Source organism: Cygnus atratus, chromosome 1, assembly GCF_013377495.2.
Source record: "Cygnus atratus isolate AKBS03 ecotype Queensland, Australia chromosome 1, CAtr_DNAZoo_HiC_assembly, whole genome shotgun sequence".
Classification (NCBI taxonomy): domain Eukaryota; kingdom Metazoa; phylum Chordata; class Aves; order Anseriformes; family Anatidae; genus Cygnus; species Cygnus atratus.
In genome coordinates, this window is record NC_066362.1 from 88,914,967 (window position 1) to 88,930,834 (window position 15,868).

At 42.7% G+C, this 15,868-nt stretch overlaps 1 protein-coding gene across 4 annotated transcripts in view; it reads right to left on the reverse strand.

Moving 5' to 3' along the window:
* The window catches only part of EPHA3 (EPH receptor A3), a 218,298-nt gene extending 204,133 nt beyond the window's left edge, over positions 1-14,165 (reverse strand). For 3 of the 4 annotated variants that reach the window (XM_035540652.2, XM_035540647.2, XM_035540645.2), the window contains exon 1: positions 13,936-14,164. In XM_035540652.2, coding sequence (XP_035396545.1) covers positions 13,936-14,143 — 208 coding nt within the window. In that variant the 5' untranslated portion in view covers positions 14,144-14,164. Of the gene's footprint in view, positions 1-13,935 lie in introns of all 4 variants that reach the window. The other variant, XM_035540651.2, reaches the window with a different exon arrangement.
* Positions 14,166-15,868: the final 1,703 nt, after the last annotated feature.

A 15,868-nucleotide genomic window follows, 5' to 3' on the forward strand; every position in this document is an offset into this window, starting at 1 on the left:
AGCTGTTAACACACGATTTTCCTGTGAGTTCAGGAGAAAGTTGTATGCCTCGACACAGAGCAAACAATACAGATCTTAGGGGCTGCAATATTCACGGTCCCTAGAGAAAATGATAGGGAACGGTAAAACGTTACCTTTTGACACTAGGTGTCATAAAATTACCTATTAATCTAGAAATTGAAGGAGAGAACAATTCCCTACACTAAAACTGAAGAATTAAAGAAGGAATGGATTAGATATTAGTTGTCTTAATTTTTTTTTCAAGGATTTGTAGGATTAATTGGAAAAAAGTAAAATATTACAGAAGCAACTCATTCATCCAATTACTCATTTCAACATGTTTCAACTCTGATATATCCTCTCGTGTAACAAAAGGCAACATTTGATTCACAAAAGAGATCTTAGCAATTCATGAAAGGTAACATACACAGATATTCTATCAGATCTTCACATCAGCAGGCATACACCAGCGTGACCCTAACAGATTTTTCCCCACACACAATTAAATTTAAATGAAAATGTTAATATTTAAACATAGTACAGGTGCTGATAGTCATGTATGTATTAGATAAAAAAGAGAACTAGAGAGAAAGGAGTTGCAGCCTCTCACTTGGCACTGTCCTCTGCTAGGTGTGTACCTCTAGCAATACTAACATGAATTGTAGGACTTTTCTTAAGTCCCAAAAAAGAGGTCAAACTATGCAACACATTTTCTTCCATCACATATGTAACAACCAGGTACTCCAAAATACCTGGTTCAATGAAGCCCTTGGCTGTGTAAGCAATCATAACTACAGGTCATATACGGTCCTCACTTCAGAGCCTGATTACCCACAGCTCTTGTGCACTTGAATAGAATACTGGGGAACAGAAGAAGTGGAAAGTCCCAAAAATAAAATCAATAATTCTTTTTACTTCCTAATTATTGCCACTTTTGAGATGAGATTAGAAAAGTAGTTTTAGAGGTCAGGCCACATGAAAGAGAATCGGGACTTACAGGCTCTTTCTGAAGGTTAAGTACCACATCCTTCCTCCCACAACTCAATTGCACTCCTTGTATTTCCTCCTCTGGCAAAAATGTGTGAGCATCACTCAGCTAACTCTTACAGAGACCCCTGAGGCTGACATGTTGATTACTAGGGTAATTCTTAAACTACCTGAACAGTTGTGTTGCTATCCCCAGCTCTTTTCCTATAGAGCATCTTGAGCATCACTGATTATGGTAAGGAGATGCAGAGGGGTTCTCACAAAATAACATTAAAAAAAATCCAATGCTGTCTAACAATCTCAGTGTACTGCATGGGTCCCATCATGTAAATAACACTCTTGAAAACTAGTGGTAGTTGTTGGGGGGGGATTTGCTATAGAGACGTTGCAGTGCTGTACAAACTGAGCCACCACCCGTTCTGGCTCTGGAAATGAGCAACTTGGCACTGCCACGCGTCAGCCTTGCTTGCCGTACTGCGGCTACTTCTGCCAAGCGGCAGCATACCGGCAGTGTGTCTATTAAGAACATGTGCTCTTCCTAGAAGCTCCCTCTCCTGCCTGACTCTTCTGGTCATCAAAACTTCACGAGACAGCATTTTTCATTTCCTCAACGTGCACTTGTGCCAAGGGGGTAAAAATGAGCACCTTCCCAGCAGCCGGAACAGGCAGCGGGATGCGAAGCGCAGAGCTCGCTCACTCTCTTCTTCGTGGCATCAGGAAGAAGATGAATGAGGGCTCGAGTGGAATCTGACGTGCAGGCCCGCTCACACTATCTGAAATTGCTTCCAGTTTGAGAGTGATGGCAGAGGGCCTGACTCCAGGCTCACTAACAGCGGGCTTTATCAGGAGTGATGTCAGTGAAAGAAAAAGAACTGTAAAACTAACGAGATACCTGGATTCACGCTGAAGGCAGATCCAGAAACACATGGGGTAGTGGCTGGACAAGGAACTGAACACAGTATAAATACACTCCCAGAAAAAAAATAAAATAATAGATGTTGTGCTAGGTAGAAGCATCCTGAGATAATCCTAACTACCTAAGACCTGGGGAGGAAAGCCTGCTAAGAGACAGCTTGCAATAGCTAAAGAAGAACCCGCAATAACTTCCCCACAGGAATGTATTTCCAAACCCTATCCTATACACGGAAAATGCATAACAATAGCCAATGAGGTAAAATATATACAGCATTTTTTCAACTGATTAACATTTCCAATTAAAAGTTAAAAAAAAGAAAAAACTCACGACTATTTTGTCTTTTCTTGTTTGGCATCAAACTGCCAGCTTAGAAATATGCTAGTTATTTAAAAATATGCTAACAAATGGGAAAATTTAAATTTGCTCCACAACCAAAAAAACGAGTGAATGCCCATAATTGAAACGTGTCATATATTCTGAGCAGCAAAGAAAATACTTTGCGGCAGGAAGTTAGCCAGATCTTGGTTTTGGGGTGGGACAGAGTGGAGTCAGTGCAAACACAGATACATTTTTAGAAGGGGGGCCTTTTTACGGCAAAGAGCACCAGCACCTGGATTTTCGTCCACCTATGAGCACAGATCTGAGTACTCTCAACCCTCCCTTCTCCCAGTTAGTGGGGACAGTGAAAATAAGAAGGGCTGCAGCAGATCAGCTTTCGTTTATCATCTCTGGTTTATTCTGAGGCTTATAGGCAATACCTACCGATAGATAGGCTAGGCCAACGTCTTGATGCACTCACCATAATTACCAGCTAGGATCTTGCTGATAGAAAATCTGCTAAGGTATACCACAAAATCTTTGGGAAGAGGGAACAATTAAAATCAGCGGATGAGAAATGTCTCCACGAAGCAACACTAACCAATGCACTACTTTTCTCATGAAACAGTGTTCACCAATGAAGCCTGCTTCCAAGAAGCAGACCTGGGACCTGATTGCTCCTTGCTCATTAACAAAAAGTCAAGTCTCCTGTGATGTTATGGTCCTGCGTTTCTCCTCAAGTGTTGCAATGAAGATGTAATTATTGCTACGAATGCTCAGAAGCAAATGACCTCAGCATAAAAGACCTGCTAGGAGCCCATGCACCGAGCTCTGCCTTTCCAGCTTTGTCTCCCCCAGCCTGGGGCACCCTAGGAAGCAAGGTGACACTAAGCTACATAGAGTAAGCGTCCTAAAAACAGCCAGGACTAAATCCTTTGTAACGCACACCCCATAGAAGCGCCAACAAAGCTTGGCCCACTTGCTAGACAATTCTTTTCCACATGTGAGATTTCTCAGGGAGATTTCTGGTACAACTCAAAGCCAGCCTATAGTCCTCTGAGAGGTACAACGCTGTGAGGTCTGCACTTTCAACCTTTCTTGCCTATGCCATTATACTGTACAATGCAAATATGATTTTGAGCAGAACATTCCAAATTTGGCAACTGTCATGTTCAATCTGTGGTTAAACTGCTGACTGAAGAACTCCACCAGGGTGGGGGCAAGAGATGAACAAACAAGGGAAAACCAAAATGAATTTAAAAACAGTTGCGCTAAAACTGAACTCAGGAATCTTCACAAAAGGCCACCGGATAGCCCAAGCCTCCCTTATTTTCAGTTAAACGTTCAGTAAATAATTTATAAACTACTTCCAAAATTAAAAGATGGTTAAAATTTTCAAATAAAAGACAAAAGACTAGCAATATGAATCAAGTTACCTTACTGATTATTTCACCTATAAAACATATAAGCCTTCTAGGTTAACTTGGATTATTTGATAAACTCTATTCTTACAGCAGTCGTCCTCAGCTCTACAAGAGGAAGAGTTTCATTTTCCTCCCAGATCTTACTCTCTTCAAACGTACTCCTTAAGAGCATCTGAGGCCAGATTGGGGTGCCTCAGTTTTTCCATGGGTTGAATACTGACACAGTCAAAACAGGAACTTGGTTGCAAGTTTTTTATAGAGGCTGCCATAAATGAGGGAAGACAGCACAGCAAAAAGGAATACAGGAATAAACAATAGCACGGACTGCAAACACCAAATGGAGCAGATCAGGGAGGATCCATGACTGTGCAGCAACCCTCTCCCTGCTTGCTACGCCCAGAGGGAATCCCCATACTGCTGCTGGAGGGAGACCAGCCGGCTCCTCACTCACCTGCACTCAATGCTAAGAAGAAGCTCTCTGGTAGTCTTCCTCCTTTCACTAGGTGTGCAGCCTACAAGCAGGAGAGGGGCAATGCCACCCTAAGTCTCCTGAACATGACTATCTGGTCCAAAAATATAAGCCATGCAGGAAAGGCTTCAGAGAGCAAACAGGCAGAGGTACACTGTTCCTTAGCAGACAAAACGGGAACAAATTTCAAAGTAGAACAGAAAACTGCTGAGCATCGTGTTGCTGGAAACCTTGGGAGTGTTCAGGTAACACCAACAGCCTTTCCCCCCACCCTACCATTGAGGGAACTAAAGCAATAGTTAAGGCTGGGTAGCACAGATAACAATCAACCTTACCCTCTACTCAACCTGCATCAAGTCTCCAGATGTGCAGATGCACTCAAACCTCCTAACATCACACCTCAGGGAAGTCATTCTGGCTACTGTGAAGAGGAAACGACCTGCCATTTCTGCACAGATGACGACGTGTGAATTAGCAGCTCCTGCCACAGGAGTGGGGTGGCAAATCTGTACGCTACTTTCCCTCTGAGTACCTGTCTGCATCGTCTTGACAACTGCCCGGTTTGCAGGAGAACTTCTCGTGGATGAACACAGACAAAACAGATTTTATTTCTTTTTTATTAGTTTGAAACATGAGAGTCCTCCTGATATTGTTAAAGCGGTGTAAAGCTCAATTTCCAAGTATGCAAAAACATATGACTGGTGGGCTGGAATGCAATGTTTATCAAAAGGGCCTAATAAGGTTTCGGTTTTATTAGGCTATTTCCTGTAAGTTGATATGTGCCAGTTCTTTTCATTAAGACAAGGATATCAAAATTAAAAATGGATTAACCTAATGGGTTCCAAATTATTGTGTTGCTTTCATATCTTTGCATCCTGGTTTTTAAACTAATTCCAACTTTTTTTTTTTTTAGTATCTCCTACAAGATATTACATAAACCCTTAGATATCTGAATTATTGTTCAACTGAACCTACATTCAAGTCCAAATGCTCTGAATCTCATTTTAATCTACTACTACAGTGTTAAATCTGACATGAGTGGAGCACAGCATTAAACACAAACGCAAAATGAGGGCGACTGTGTTAAAACGGAGTTTAAATGGCAAAACCTAAGTTCACCTTGCTCAGGAAAAAAAAAAAAGTGAGATTCGATTATCTAAACACAAACACCTCACCTTTTAGCAGCCCAGAATAAGCAGGTCTGTCTCTCATGGGATGTGAGAACAATCCTGTTGGGTTCCCCAAATCCTGAAGCACCATATGCCTATGTATAGGCAGCCCAAACCAAGAGTAAACATGACTAAAATCATTTTAACAAGCTCTAAAGCACTTCTCAAAAGGGCTTAAGCGTATTGCACAACTCTTCCCTTGGGAAAAAAAAATAATAATCAGTATTCACTAGTTTTGCAGAACTGAGCCCCTCTGAGGATCTCATACAGTTGAGGTCTACTGGAGTTTCACAAAGAACCATGCTTGGGAAGGCTTCTAGGAAATTAAAGAAAATATATATATATGTTGCAACAGTGTCCGTGTTTATTTAAGGTGAACTGAGAGTTCAAAAACTTGTTAGACATACTTAGTTTCTAATTCAGACACCACAAAGTATCACAAAAAAAATCTGACCACATGCAGCACCCATGACTAAAAAACCTTAAGAACTTCCCAGAAATTTTCCTGCAGTTCAAAGACTAAAAAACAAATGAAAACCAAACAGGAAATAATAGTTCATAGATGAGAATTTTTTTTTCAGACAGGAACTTGAGCACAAGTCCTGTGAATGACCACTCATGCATTTAAAAAAATGCTGTGATACCCCCAAAGTGAATCGTCTGGCTGCATGCCAAACCTTAGGGGAAAAAACTGCTTTTAAGAAATTTCTCATATGGGGCACAGGAAAAAAAAATATAGTTTTGTTGTTAGGTTTAAAATACAGAAATCAAGATTTAATAAAAAAAAGTTTATGAAAATCCTGAAATACTACATGTAGAAAGAAACCTACTCAGGTATGCCCTGATGGAGTTTCGTCAACCTTTTCTTCTCTGCTTGCAGGAATCGAGGGCTCCAGCTTGCCGGGCTACAAAATGCTTGGGTCCTTCCATAGCCACTCCACAGATAAAATAAACCCACAGAACAAATGACTAAACATCTCGGTGCAAATTGGGGGAGTAAAATGCCAATAGCATAAGAAATCTCCTTGAGTGTCACGCTGAGAAAATCAAGATGCTAAAACCAGTTCTATTTTCCAATACAGTGATGTCACCAACATGATATTTTCATTGTTTGCCAGGTTAACAGAATTTATGGAGGTAATTAATGCAGAACATGTGTGCTGAGCTATCCATATGAAAAATGGAATTGCCCCTGACTTCATTTGCTGCCTTTGCAACCAAAACCCTGCTAACATCTTTTTTCACTATTTCCATATGTGAGAAATACAAATATTTATAACAAAGGTAAATGCTTAAATGACTCTTCTATTGCCATCTACCCATAAGCCAGTTTTTCAGGCCCCCGTTTTCTGCTTATTCTTCCACTTCCATTACCTTCCCACAAACAGCTCAGGTTTCCATTAAGTTGCACAAACTAAGCATGTGCCTTTTCTCCAGAATTGGTTTTCTCGGTTAGAATGGAAAACTTCTCCTTCAGTTTCTTGAACGCCCCATCCAGCTTTAACGTGGCTTTCGGGATCAATGCAACGAACTAATTAGGGAAAAGGCACCATCCTTAAACCTATAGTTCTGTACCTTTTCTCTGGGCACCTGCAGGACTGCAGCATCTCCCTTCTCCCAGTAAACATAATTTGGTAAGAAGGAATGGACACATGGTTCTCAGAGTCAGTGGGGAAGGAAAAGATGTTTTCCACTTTCTACTCTGCATGGTTCACTGTCAAATTATGGGAGGGCAGGGAAAGAAGAAAAAACACAGGCGTATGAGAAAGGCTCGTGGCACTGTGCACAGGTAAGGTGAGAACAAAGGAGACCAATGAGGTTTCCCTACAGCTGGGTTACCCCTAAATGGTTTGCGTGACCACATTACATCTTCCATAGCTGTAATGTTCTTCTCCAGGAAAACGGACCTCTCACCATTACCTAAGACATTTGCTCTCTGAGGTAAATTATATGTGGCAGACAAGTTTTTGCAGGATAGGGCCCTAGCATTCTCTGAACATGTTTCGATGTACGTATCTGTGTCACGAACATTACAGCTGGACAGACAGATATTGCCTTTTCTTTTCTTTTTTTTTTTTTTTTGTAAGAAAAAAAGAGAAGCACCATTACAAAAAAAGATTAAATGGAATGGTAAAAATGCCTCTGCCCCTCCTAAATTGCAGTCTCTGTTGAAATTCACCACTGGTAAATCACAGTCATGAAGCTTACTAATGTAAACAAAGCTTAGACTTTCAGGGAGGCAAGGAATTTCTTAATTTGTGCTTTGCTCAGTGTTCAAATCATTGTCAGCCCTGAATTCTGGGTTCCTAACTCTGTTAATAATTGGAGAAAATTTGGGTTTGGGTCTGATTTTCCTGCGATTCAGATCAAGCTTTCACTTCATGTCTGTCTACATCTCTTCTTCCTCAATCCTTCCCTCCGCTCTAAAAGCGAGCTCTTAACAAGCCTTTGCCCCTCAAAAAAAGCAAACAGAGCAAAAGTCCTCTAGCTGCTTTCTAGCTTCTCAAAAACTAAACCAAGAAACACAATGTCACTGTTTGCTATTTGTTACTGCAAAGTTTCTGGGATGACTACCATGGACCAGAAGGTTTTTTGGTGTTTTAATTATTATTTATTTAAACAGGAACTCTTCACTGTAGATTTTCCAAAAACAATCTCCTTCCCGAGTCACAATTTTAAAAGATTTTTTTTTAATTTGAAATTATTGTACTCATATGTGCAGCAGCTGTGCTTGGAGTTTTTTTTTCACTATCATTATTAATAATAATAAATTTTAAAAACCACATCAACAACAGATCAATGCAGCATGAACTTTTCCATCCAAATATAGATATAAAAATGGTATGAGAAAGAAGCTGGCAAAAAAAGAAATCACCATTCCTGTAGTATATGACACTAAACTGCCCTGACTGAACCTTACCATTCATCCTATTGTTCCCCTAATTGCTAGGAAGTTTCAGCCACTGTTCCCTCGCTCTGCTATTATTCTTTCATCAATATTTTTCAGTAGATTAATGGGATTTTCCTCCATATTTTGCCTGGAACAGCAGGATGCAGTACTTTACAAAAAAAAAAGGAGCATGGTGCTTAAGTTTCTGCTTACAGTGTGTCTGGTTTAATAACATCTCTGCAAATTTAAGACTGTACGCTCTGGCGTTTCATTCATTCCACCCGGCACTCTCACAGGCTGCAACTCTTTTGTCACTGTCCTAAGATTTCTTTCAGGCGGGATTATCTCTATTTCTATATCTTTATTTCTTCCATTCATTCGCTGCAGAAATTTCAAAGCAATCTTCAGTCCAAGGGACTGAATTTCAATTTTACATCAGTTTCACACTGCAAAAGAAGTCCTTGTGCTAGGAGTTATCAAGCACCTAAAAGCTAAGAAGAACAAGACGACCAGTGGGGAATACGATCCTAACCCAGCAAATTACTGCCATGTTCTGTTTCCAGAATTACACCACCGGGAGTTCACATCTCATCTTCTGAATTAAACTATTCCCCGTTGAGCTTTGTTTCTTGCATAGAACAGTTTAAACATCAAAAAAAGTAAAATAAAACCTTCTACTATAAAAGTTCATGGAAATAAGAAAGGCTACATCACTAAAATGATTTTTAGTAAAACATGATTTTTAGTAAAACTTAGGAGTCACATGTATTTGTATACAAAATCTTGCATTTCACTGTATTAGTTCTTATTGCAAGTTTTTATCTCCCTCATAAATATATGTTCAACTATTTTCGACAATGCTTCAACAAATTAGGCTCCTTTTCATAAGAAAGGAAATGATTAAAAAAAAAAGGGGGAAAGGGGAAAAAAGAATCCCTACATTTCACTACAGAAAAGCAACTCTTTAGATGCTGGAAGTATCTATTAGAAAGGTGATGGGAAGAGATGCCTCTGCCCCACCTCTTAAGTTTTATCTAACACTTCTGGAAAAGTCCAGTCAATTTTACACCTTAGGGTATCAATCTGACCTTTCGGGGTTTCAATACGAGCTCCACTGAGCACAGCTTTGAACTTCAACAAAAAATAAGGATACAGTTCTATCTCCAGTTATTATTAGTAGCATTTATATATTTATTTGTTTATAAGAAAAACCAAACGGCAGCTACAAAGCAGTGGTACCTCTACAAATCACAGGTAGCCCATGGAGCTAACACAGGCTCTGCACAAAAAGCGACCAACTATACTATTGGATTCGGTAACAGCTCTGTAGTGACCCTCACTGGTGATAAAATCCAGAGCTCTGAAAACAAGGAAATGAACACCTGCATCTGTATTTCCAAACTTTCATCGGGTGGGAATTACAAGAACAAGAGCCATTACACGCACTCCTGGAGGAAAACTTACAAGTTCTGAAACAAAATCAAAAGTAAGTCTACTAATAGAAATTAGCTTAACTCCTGCAGATAAAAATAGTAATAATAATAAAACTAATTTGCATGTTTTTCCAGACAGGAATGAAAAATTTAAGTTCCATCAGAACGCACTCCCAGTTTGCAAAGATTTCTTGTAAACAACTGTTAAACTTCGCGTGCCTACTATCTGCGCAGTGGTTTTCATTCCGGTAGCGCCCCAAAGCCTGACTTCCTATGGCTGAAAGTACAGAAGAGAGTTTTAACGAGCATCTATGATTTGACTGGTTCGTTGGGTAGCAAATATGTTGCATCCAAACTAATTGCAATAACAATTGCTGTGTCCAATTTGAACATCTCTCTGTTTCAAACATCTGCTTTAAGTTTGCTATAGGCAATACGGTGATTTTTCTTTTTAGTACACTGTATTGAAATCTGGGGTAAAGTGAAGACAAATTTCAGCAATAAACAGAAAAGAAAATAAATTATTCCATGTGTGAGAGTCAGGTATTAAAAATACTGAGATAAAATGAGGAATTTGCTCAACTTCCTTCTCCTTTTGCACAGCTTTTTAAAAACATCACACTGTGAATTTTAAAGCACGTCCATTATTTGTCTGATCATACAGCTTAGGATGAAGCACAGCAGCTTTGAGTATATACAGCTGTACGAAAAACAGCTCTCTAGACCCACATGAGTTTGAGCTTTCTGAAATTAAATTTTAAGTGTCATCATATTCAGATTTCTAAGCCTACTTTTGATTTCTTTTGCAGATAAACACTCAACAGCGAGCTATAAGCACCAGCAGGAATTGTGTCATGATACATGAAGACTTATCCTGACCTAATGATACCTGACACAAAGTAAGGCAAGATTTGTAAAAAGCATTTCCCTGTGCAATCCCTTTTGATCCTACTGAGAAGTTTCCAATATTTCCAGCCTTTCCCAAAATGATATGCAAAAGTTGGTCAGGCATTTTGCTCCACAGGCAAACACTGAATTTCTCAAAAACATGCCAACAGCTGTCACAAGGCACACTAAGTTGTCTTGAGTGACTGTAAGTGTTAACAGATAAAATGGTAAATTTAAGTGTACACAGTTCTGAGACGCTAATGAACAAATAAAAGATGAAACCACATCTCCAAAGCCAGCACGGACTGAAAACAGCAGCTGATTGGAACCTTCTTGCTGTTAACCAAAACAGACACTATTTGAAACCAAGTACGATAAGCAGATTTACCGTATTGATCTTTTGGTAGCTCTGTTCGCAAGAAATTAATTTTATGCTAGATTGAGAGGTTACAAGAAGTTTCCTGTCTGCACAGTCAAAATATTATTGAAGCAATTCAGGTTGTCAGTAAAAGCTTAAACAAATTTGCTGATAATCCTGTTAATGACCTAGGTCAAGTGTTAACTGTTGTGGGTTATAAAACAGTGAAATTAAGGTTGCTGGTACCCTCGGGCAGGCAATATAGTTACCGAAGACACTGAGGAAAAATTATTAAATTACTGAATGATACAGCTCATTCAATTACTTGATACCATAGGAATTATTCAAAGAGAAATTGTGTCTTTCTAAGAAGAAACCCACAATCTTCCCCAAGTGAAAAATATTGACTGGAATGGAATAGCAGAACATGTGGTTTCTCCACATACACAGGGTTCTGCTTGTGACTCCAAAACCTGAAAAATTAGACGTTAAATCTTCCTGACATTTTCCTTCCTCTCAGAAAATGGCACACACTTTGCCACTGTACACAGATAAGTCTGAACTTTACAGAACCTTCTTGAACCTCCGTGATTACGTAGGTAAAAGGCACGCAGCTTTGCAATGAGCACAGCAGAGAGTTTAAAAATAAACTCAGCAGAAAATTTTATGTTTCAGCAAGAAAAAACTCCAAACTTTTCTGGGATGAAGCAAATTAATAAACACCCAAGGTCTCCAAGATATATATTAAAAAAAAAAGGGGGGGGGGATGATGGACTGCACTTGATAACACAAAGTGAAGTAATCGACAACTTGCCTTCAGCCCCCCCCTTTCATCCTTTTCTCCCTTCTTCCCATCCACTTCCACTACAGAAGCATCAGTTCTGGTTCAAATGCTTGTCAGCTTTAGTATTAACTGCAAATGTTAACTGAAGATGTTTTTTAAAAACAGAAGTAACTCTTTCAATCCAAATAAATTTAGGAAATATTACCAGGAGCCCTGAAGGCACTCCTGTAACATATCTATTGCTACATTCACATCCCCCAGAAGTTACACAAAGCTACATAAACGCACCAAAAATACACTTCATTCTTTGTTAAAACAATCCGTGAGATTTTCAACAGTAGCTTTATATTAAAGTGCATGAAGAAAACGCACATATTCTTATCCATAAGTCTATATTAACAATCTCCATTCAAAAAATATATTTTAACTTCTCAGCGGTAGAGAAAGAAAACTTTTCTAAATACCCCACAGAAATACAGTAACACCTAACTTCAGCTTTGGGAAAAAAATAATGGTAACAGCAGCAGTGAAAAAAGCGTAGCGAGAAAAACATCATTTAAAAGAAGAAAATCTTTTGACGCTATTTAATGCTTCAAGCTAATGCTTGATTACCAAACAAACTAGCATCAGCAAATTCTAATTCGGATTTTTCTCAATTCATATCATCAGCCTAAGAACACTGCAAATGAAGTAATTACTGAGCTTCTCATAGTGGAAATAATTAAAACACTGACATTGGTCGCATTTTTAAAAGAAACTGGGGATGTTCCTTTTTTTTTTTTTTTTTTTTTTAAGTGAGTAGCAAAACACATACTTCAGAAAAAGTAAGCATGCAAAAGCAGGTTACTGTCCAGTATTTGTATTTACGTTGTGCCTTTTCACTAAACATTTTCAAAATGCCACCCTTATTTTACAAGTTTTTGAAGCTGTAAAGAGAGAATAGGAGCAGCATCTACTGAATTCTGACTCAGAAAAGATGCTTAATGTGCTTTCTATGTGATACTGACTTTTTTCTTCCTTTCCCAATTCTCAGTGATTTTAAACAAAGAAACAAAAAGCATCTTTTGCAAACCTGAAGGCTCTAATATCTTTTTTGCATAATTAGTCTCAGCTTTCAGACTGCGTCTGCCTGCCACTGCCGTGGAGGCAGAGCTGCTCTGCTGACTGACTGAACTACACACGTTTCCAAAAAGCTTTTAATCATAGGGCAAGAGTAACCCCTACTACCGTTCGCGTTTTCATTTCCGAAAACGATTTGTGAAGGATGACAATAGGTACAAAACAGCGTGTATACGGAGGCTTAAGAGCAACCAACTATTAAAAGTAACCTGGGAATCAGTGCCTACGTAAAATAAATTTACATCAAACGTACAAGCAGATGCCACATTATTCTTCTGGTACGGTGGTGCCGCAGCTTCTTCCCAGCGATAAAAACAACCGATTTCAGATTACCCAGGATTTGTGGAGTTTAAGTGTTCCCTTATCTGATGCGATTGTTAATTCCTTTCGGAAATCATTTCGAGCGGCTACCTCACTGCCGTATCCCGCCACCATCCCCAACACCAGTACGCACTCAGCATCATTCGCAGGGGAGAAAGGCTAATTGTAACGGCGTCTCTGCCTGCTGCCCTGCGGATGCTGCAAGCGAAGCAGGTGCTAGGTCTACGTGCCGGGCTGGCACCCCAAATTCCTCGCACCCCCTGGATGTGTCCCCAAAGCGGGCTGCAGCGGACACCCGCTGGCACCGGCTGCGGGAGGGGGAAGAGGGGGCTCTGCTCTTCTTCTCCGCGGGGAAGGGGCAACCTTACCTTTTCCAAAAAAAAGTATCTCAATTACTTTTTCAAACAGCCGTCGTGATTTCTCCCTGACACCTACCACGCGTCCTCACCAAATGTCAACTCGGAGACCGCCGCAGCGGAGGAGAACAAAACGCTGCCCAAAACTGGGGCGCAGGCACGGTTTGACCGGGATCCCAAACCCACACCCAAACGCTCCGGCACCCCAGGCGGGTCGGGGCAGGGCAGCGGGGCCGCTTTTTAGCTCCGACTGAAACTTTGGCAGCACCAAATACCGCCGCAGCCCCCACCACCGCCGGCCCGGAGGTAATTAGGGCGAGCTCCGGGGCTTGCTCGTTAGGGCGCGCCCCCGGCAGCAGGGACCGAGCACCTTAAGGAGGAAAAAGGAAAAATAAAAATAATAATAATAAAAAATAAAATAAGAGGAACAAGATAGGGGAAAAGAAGGGGAGAAAAAGGGAAGAAAAGGGAGAGAAGGGGAGCGCTCCCCCCCCGCCGCTCACCTTCGTTGCCGGGGCGGGCGCTCAGACGCCCGGCGGCGCCGAGGGCAGCAGCGCAGAGCAGCGGCAGCAGCGGCGGCAGGCGGCGGCGGTCCATGTCGGCGGGGCGGCAGCGCGCAGGCAGAGCCGCATGTCTCCGCGCCGCATGCCACCTCCGCTCCGCGCCCGCTCCCGCTCCGCGCCGCGCCGCCGCCGCCGGCACCGGGACCATGCCCCGCTCCCGCCCGCCCGCCTTCGCGCTGCGCCCGGGAGGGGCCGCCCCCGCCCGGCCCCGCCGCCGCCGCCGCCCCGGGTCCTAGCGCCGCCCCCGTGCCGCCGGTCCGCTCGGGCCGCCGCAGGCCGCGGGGCGGACGGAGGGGGCTTCACGCCTCGCCCCCCAAGGGTCGGGGACTGCAGCGCTGCCCCAGCCTCAGCTCATGCAGAGGGGTCCCTCAGCGCGGGGGTCTTCTTCTCCCAAGCGACCAGTCGCGAGGAGCCAGGCTCGGCAGAAAGAGCCAGGCACTGTGGTTCTGTGGAAACAGGAAAATACTTCAATAATATTCAAGTCAGATAAATATTCTGCCCCAAACCGCAGCTCAGCGTCCATGTAGGATGAGGTGCTACGAGCTGGAAAGGAGAGAGCTGTGGGCAAGGGCTGTAGGACCACCAAAAGACCAAGTGACATCTAACTTCCTTGCCACCACAGGAACCAGACCCCCACCACATTTCACAACCCAGTAGTGTTGAACACCCAAACAACTGAACGTGAAAAGGATTGTCCTGTGTCCCCTCCGGGGCAGCGCTACCAGCGGGACAGCTGAGGCTGCCTCAGGAGAATCAGAGAATCATAAAGGTTGAAAAAGACCTTCAAGATGATCTGGTCCAACCATCACCCTACCACCAATGTCACCCACTAAACCATGTCCCGAAGCGCCAGGTCCAACCTTTCCTTAAAGCCCCCAGGGACGGTGACGCCACCACTTCCCTGGGCAACCCGTTCTAATGCTGAACTATGCTTTCTGAGAAGAAACGTCTCCTAATTTCCAACCTAAACCTCCCCTGTTGCAACTTGAGGCCATTCCCTCTAGTCCTATTGATGGTTACCTGTGAGAAGAGGCCAACCCCCAGCTCCCCACACCTTCCTTTCAGGTAGTTGTAGAGAGCAATGAGATCTCCCCTGAGCCTCCTCTTCTCCAAGACCAAACCACCCCAGGTCCCTCAGTCACTTCTCACAGGACTTGTGTTCCAGGCCCTTCACCAGCTTCGTTGCCCTTCTCTGGACACGCTCAAGCACCTCGATGTCCTTCTTGTAGTGAGGGGCCCAAAACTGAATGCAGCACTCGAGGTGCAGCCTCACGAGAGCAGAGTACAGGGGGATGATCACCTCCCTGGTCCTGCTGGCTGCACTATTCTTGATACAAGCTAGGATGCCGTTGGCCTTCTTGGCCACCTGGGCACACTGCCAGCTCATGTTCAGGTGAGCATCAACCAGCAGCCCCAGATCCTTTTCCTCTGCACAGCTTTCGAGCTACTCTGCCCCAAGCCTGTAGCACTGCATGTGGTTGTTGTGGCCACAGTGCAGGAGCCAGCACGAAGCCATGTTGAACCTCATCCCATTGGCCTCTGCCCATTGACCCAACCTGTCCAGGTCCCCCTGCAGGGCCTTCCCACCCTCCGGCAGATCAACACTTCCCCCAACTTGGTGCCATCTGCAAACTTACTGAGGGCGCACTCAATTCCCTTATCCAAATCATCAATAAAGATATCAAAGAGGATGGGTCCCAACACGGACCCCTGAAGGCTGGTTCCAGGTCCATGCCAAGGGGAGGTCTGCCCTGCACAGCACTGCGCTGCTGCCATACCCCACACTATCAGGTTTGGCCCAACCAAAATTTCTGTTTCTGGTCAAATTTCCAGAAGGAAAAAGAAGGAAGCCCAGAGCTCGTGAGCAGACACC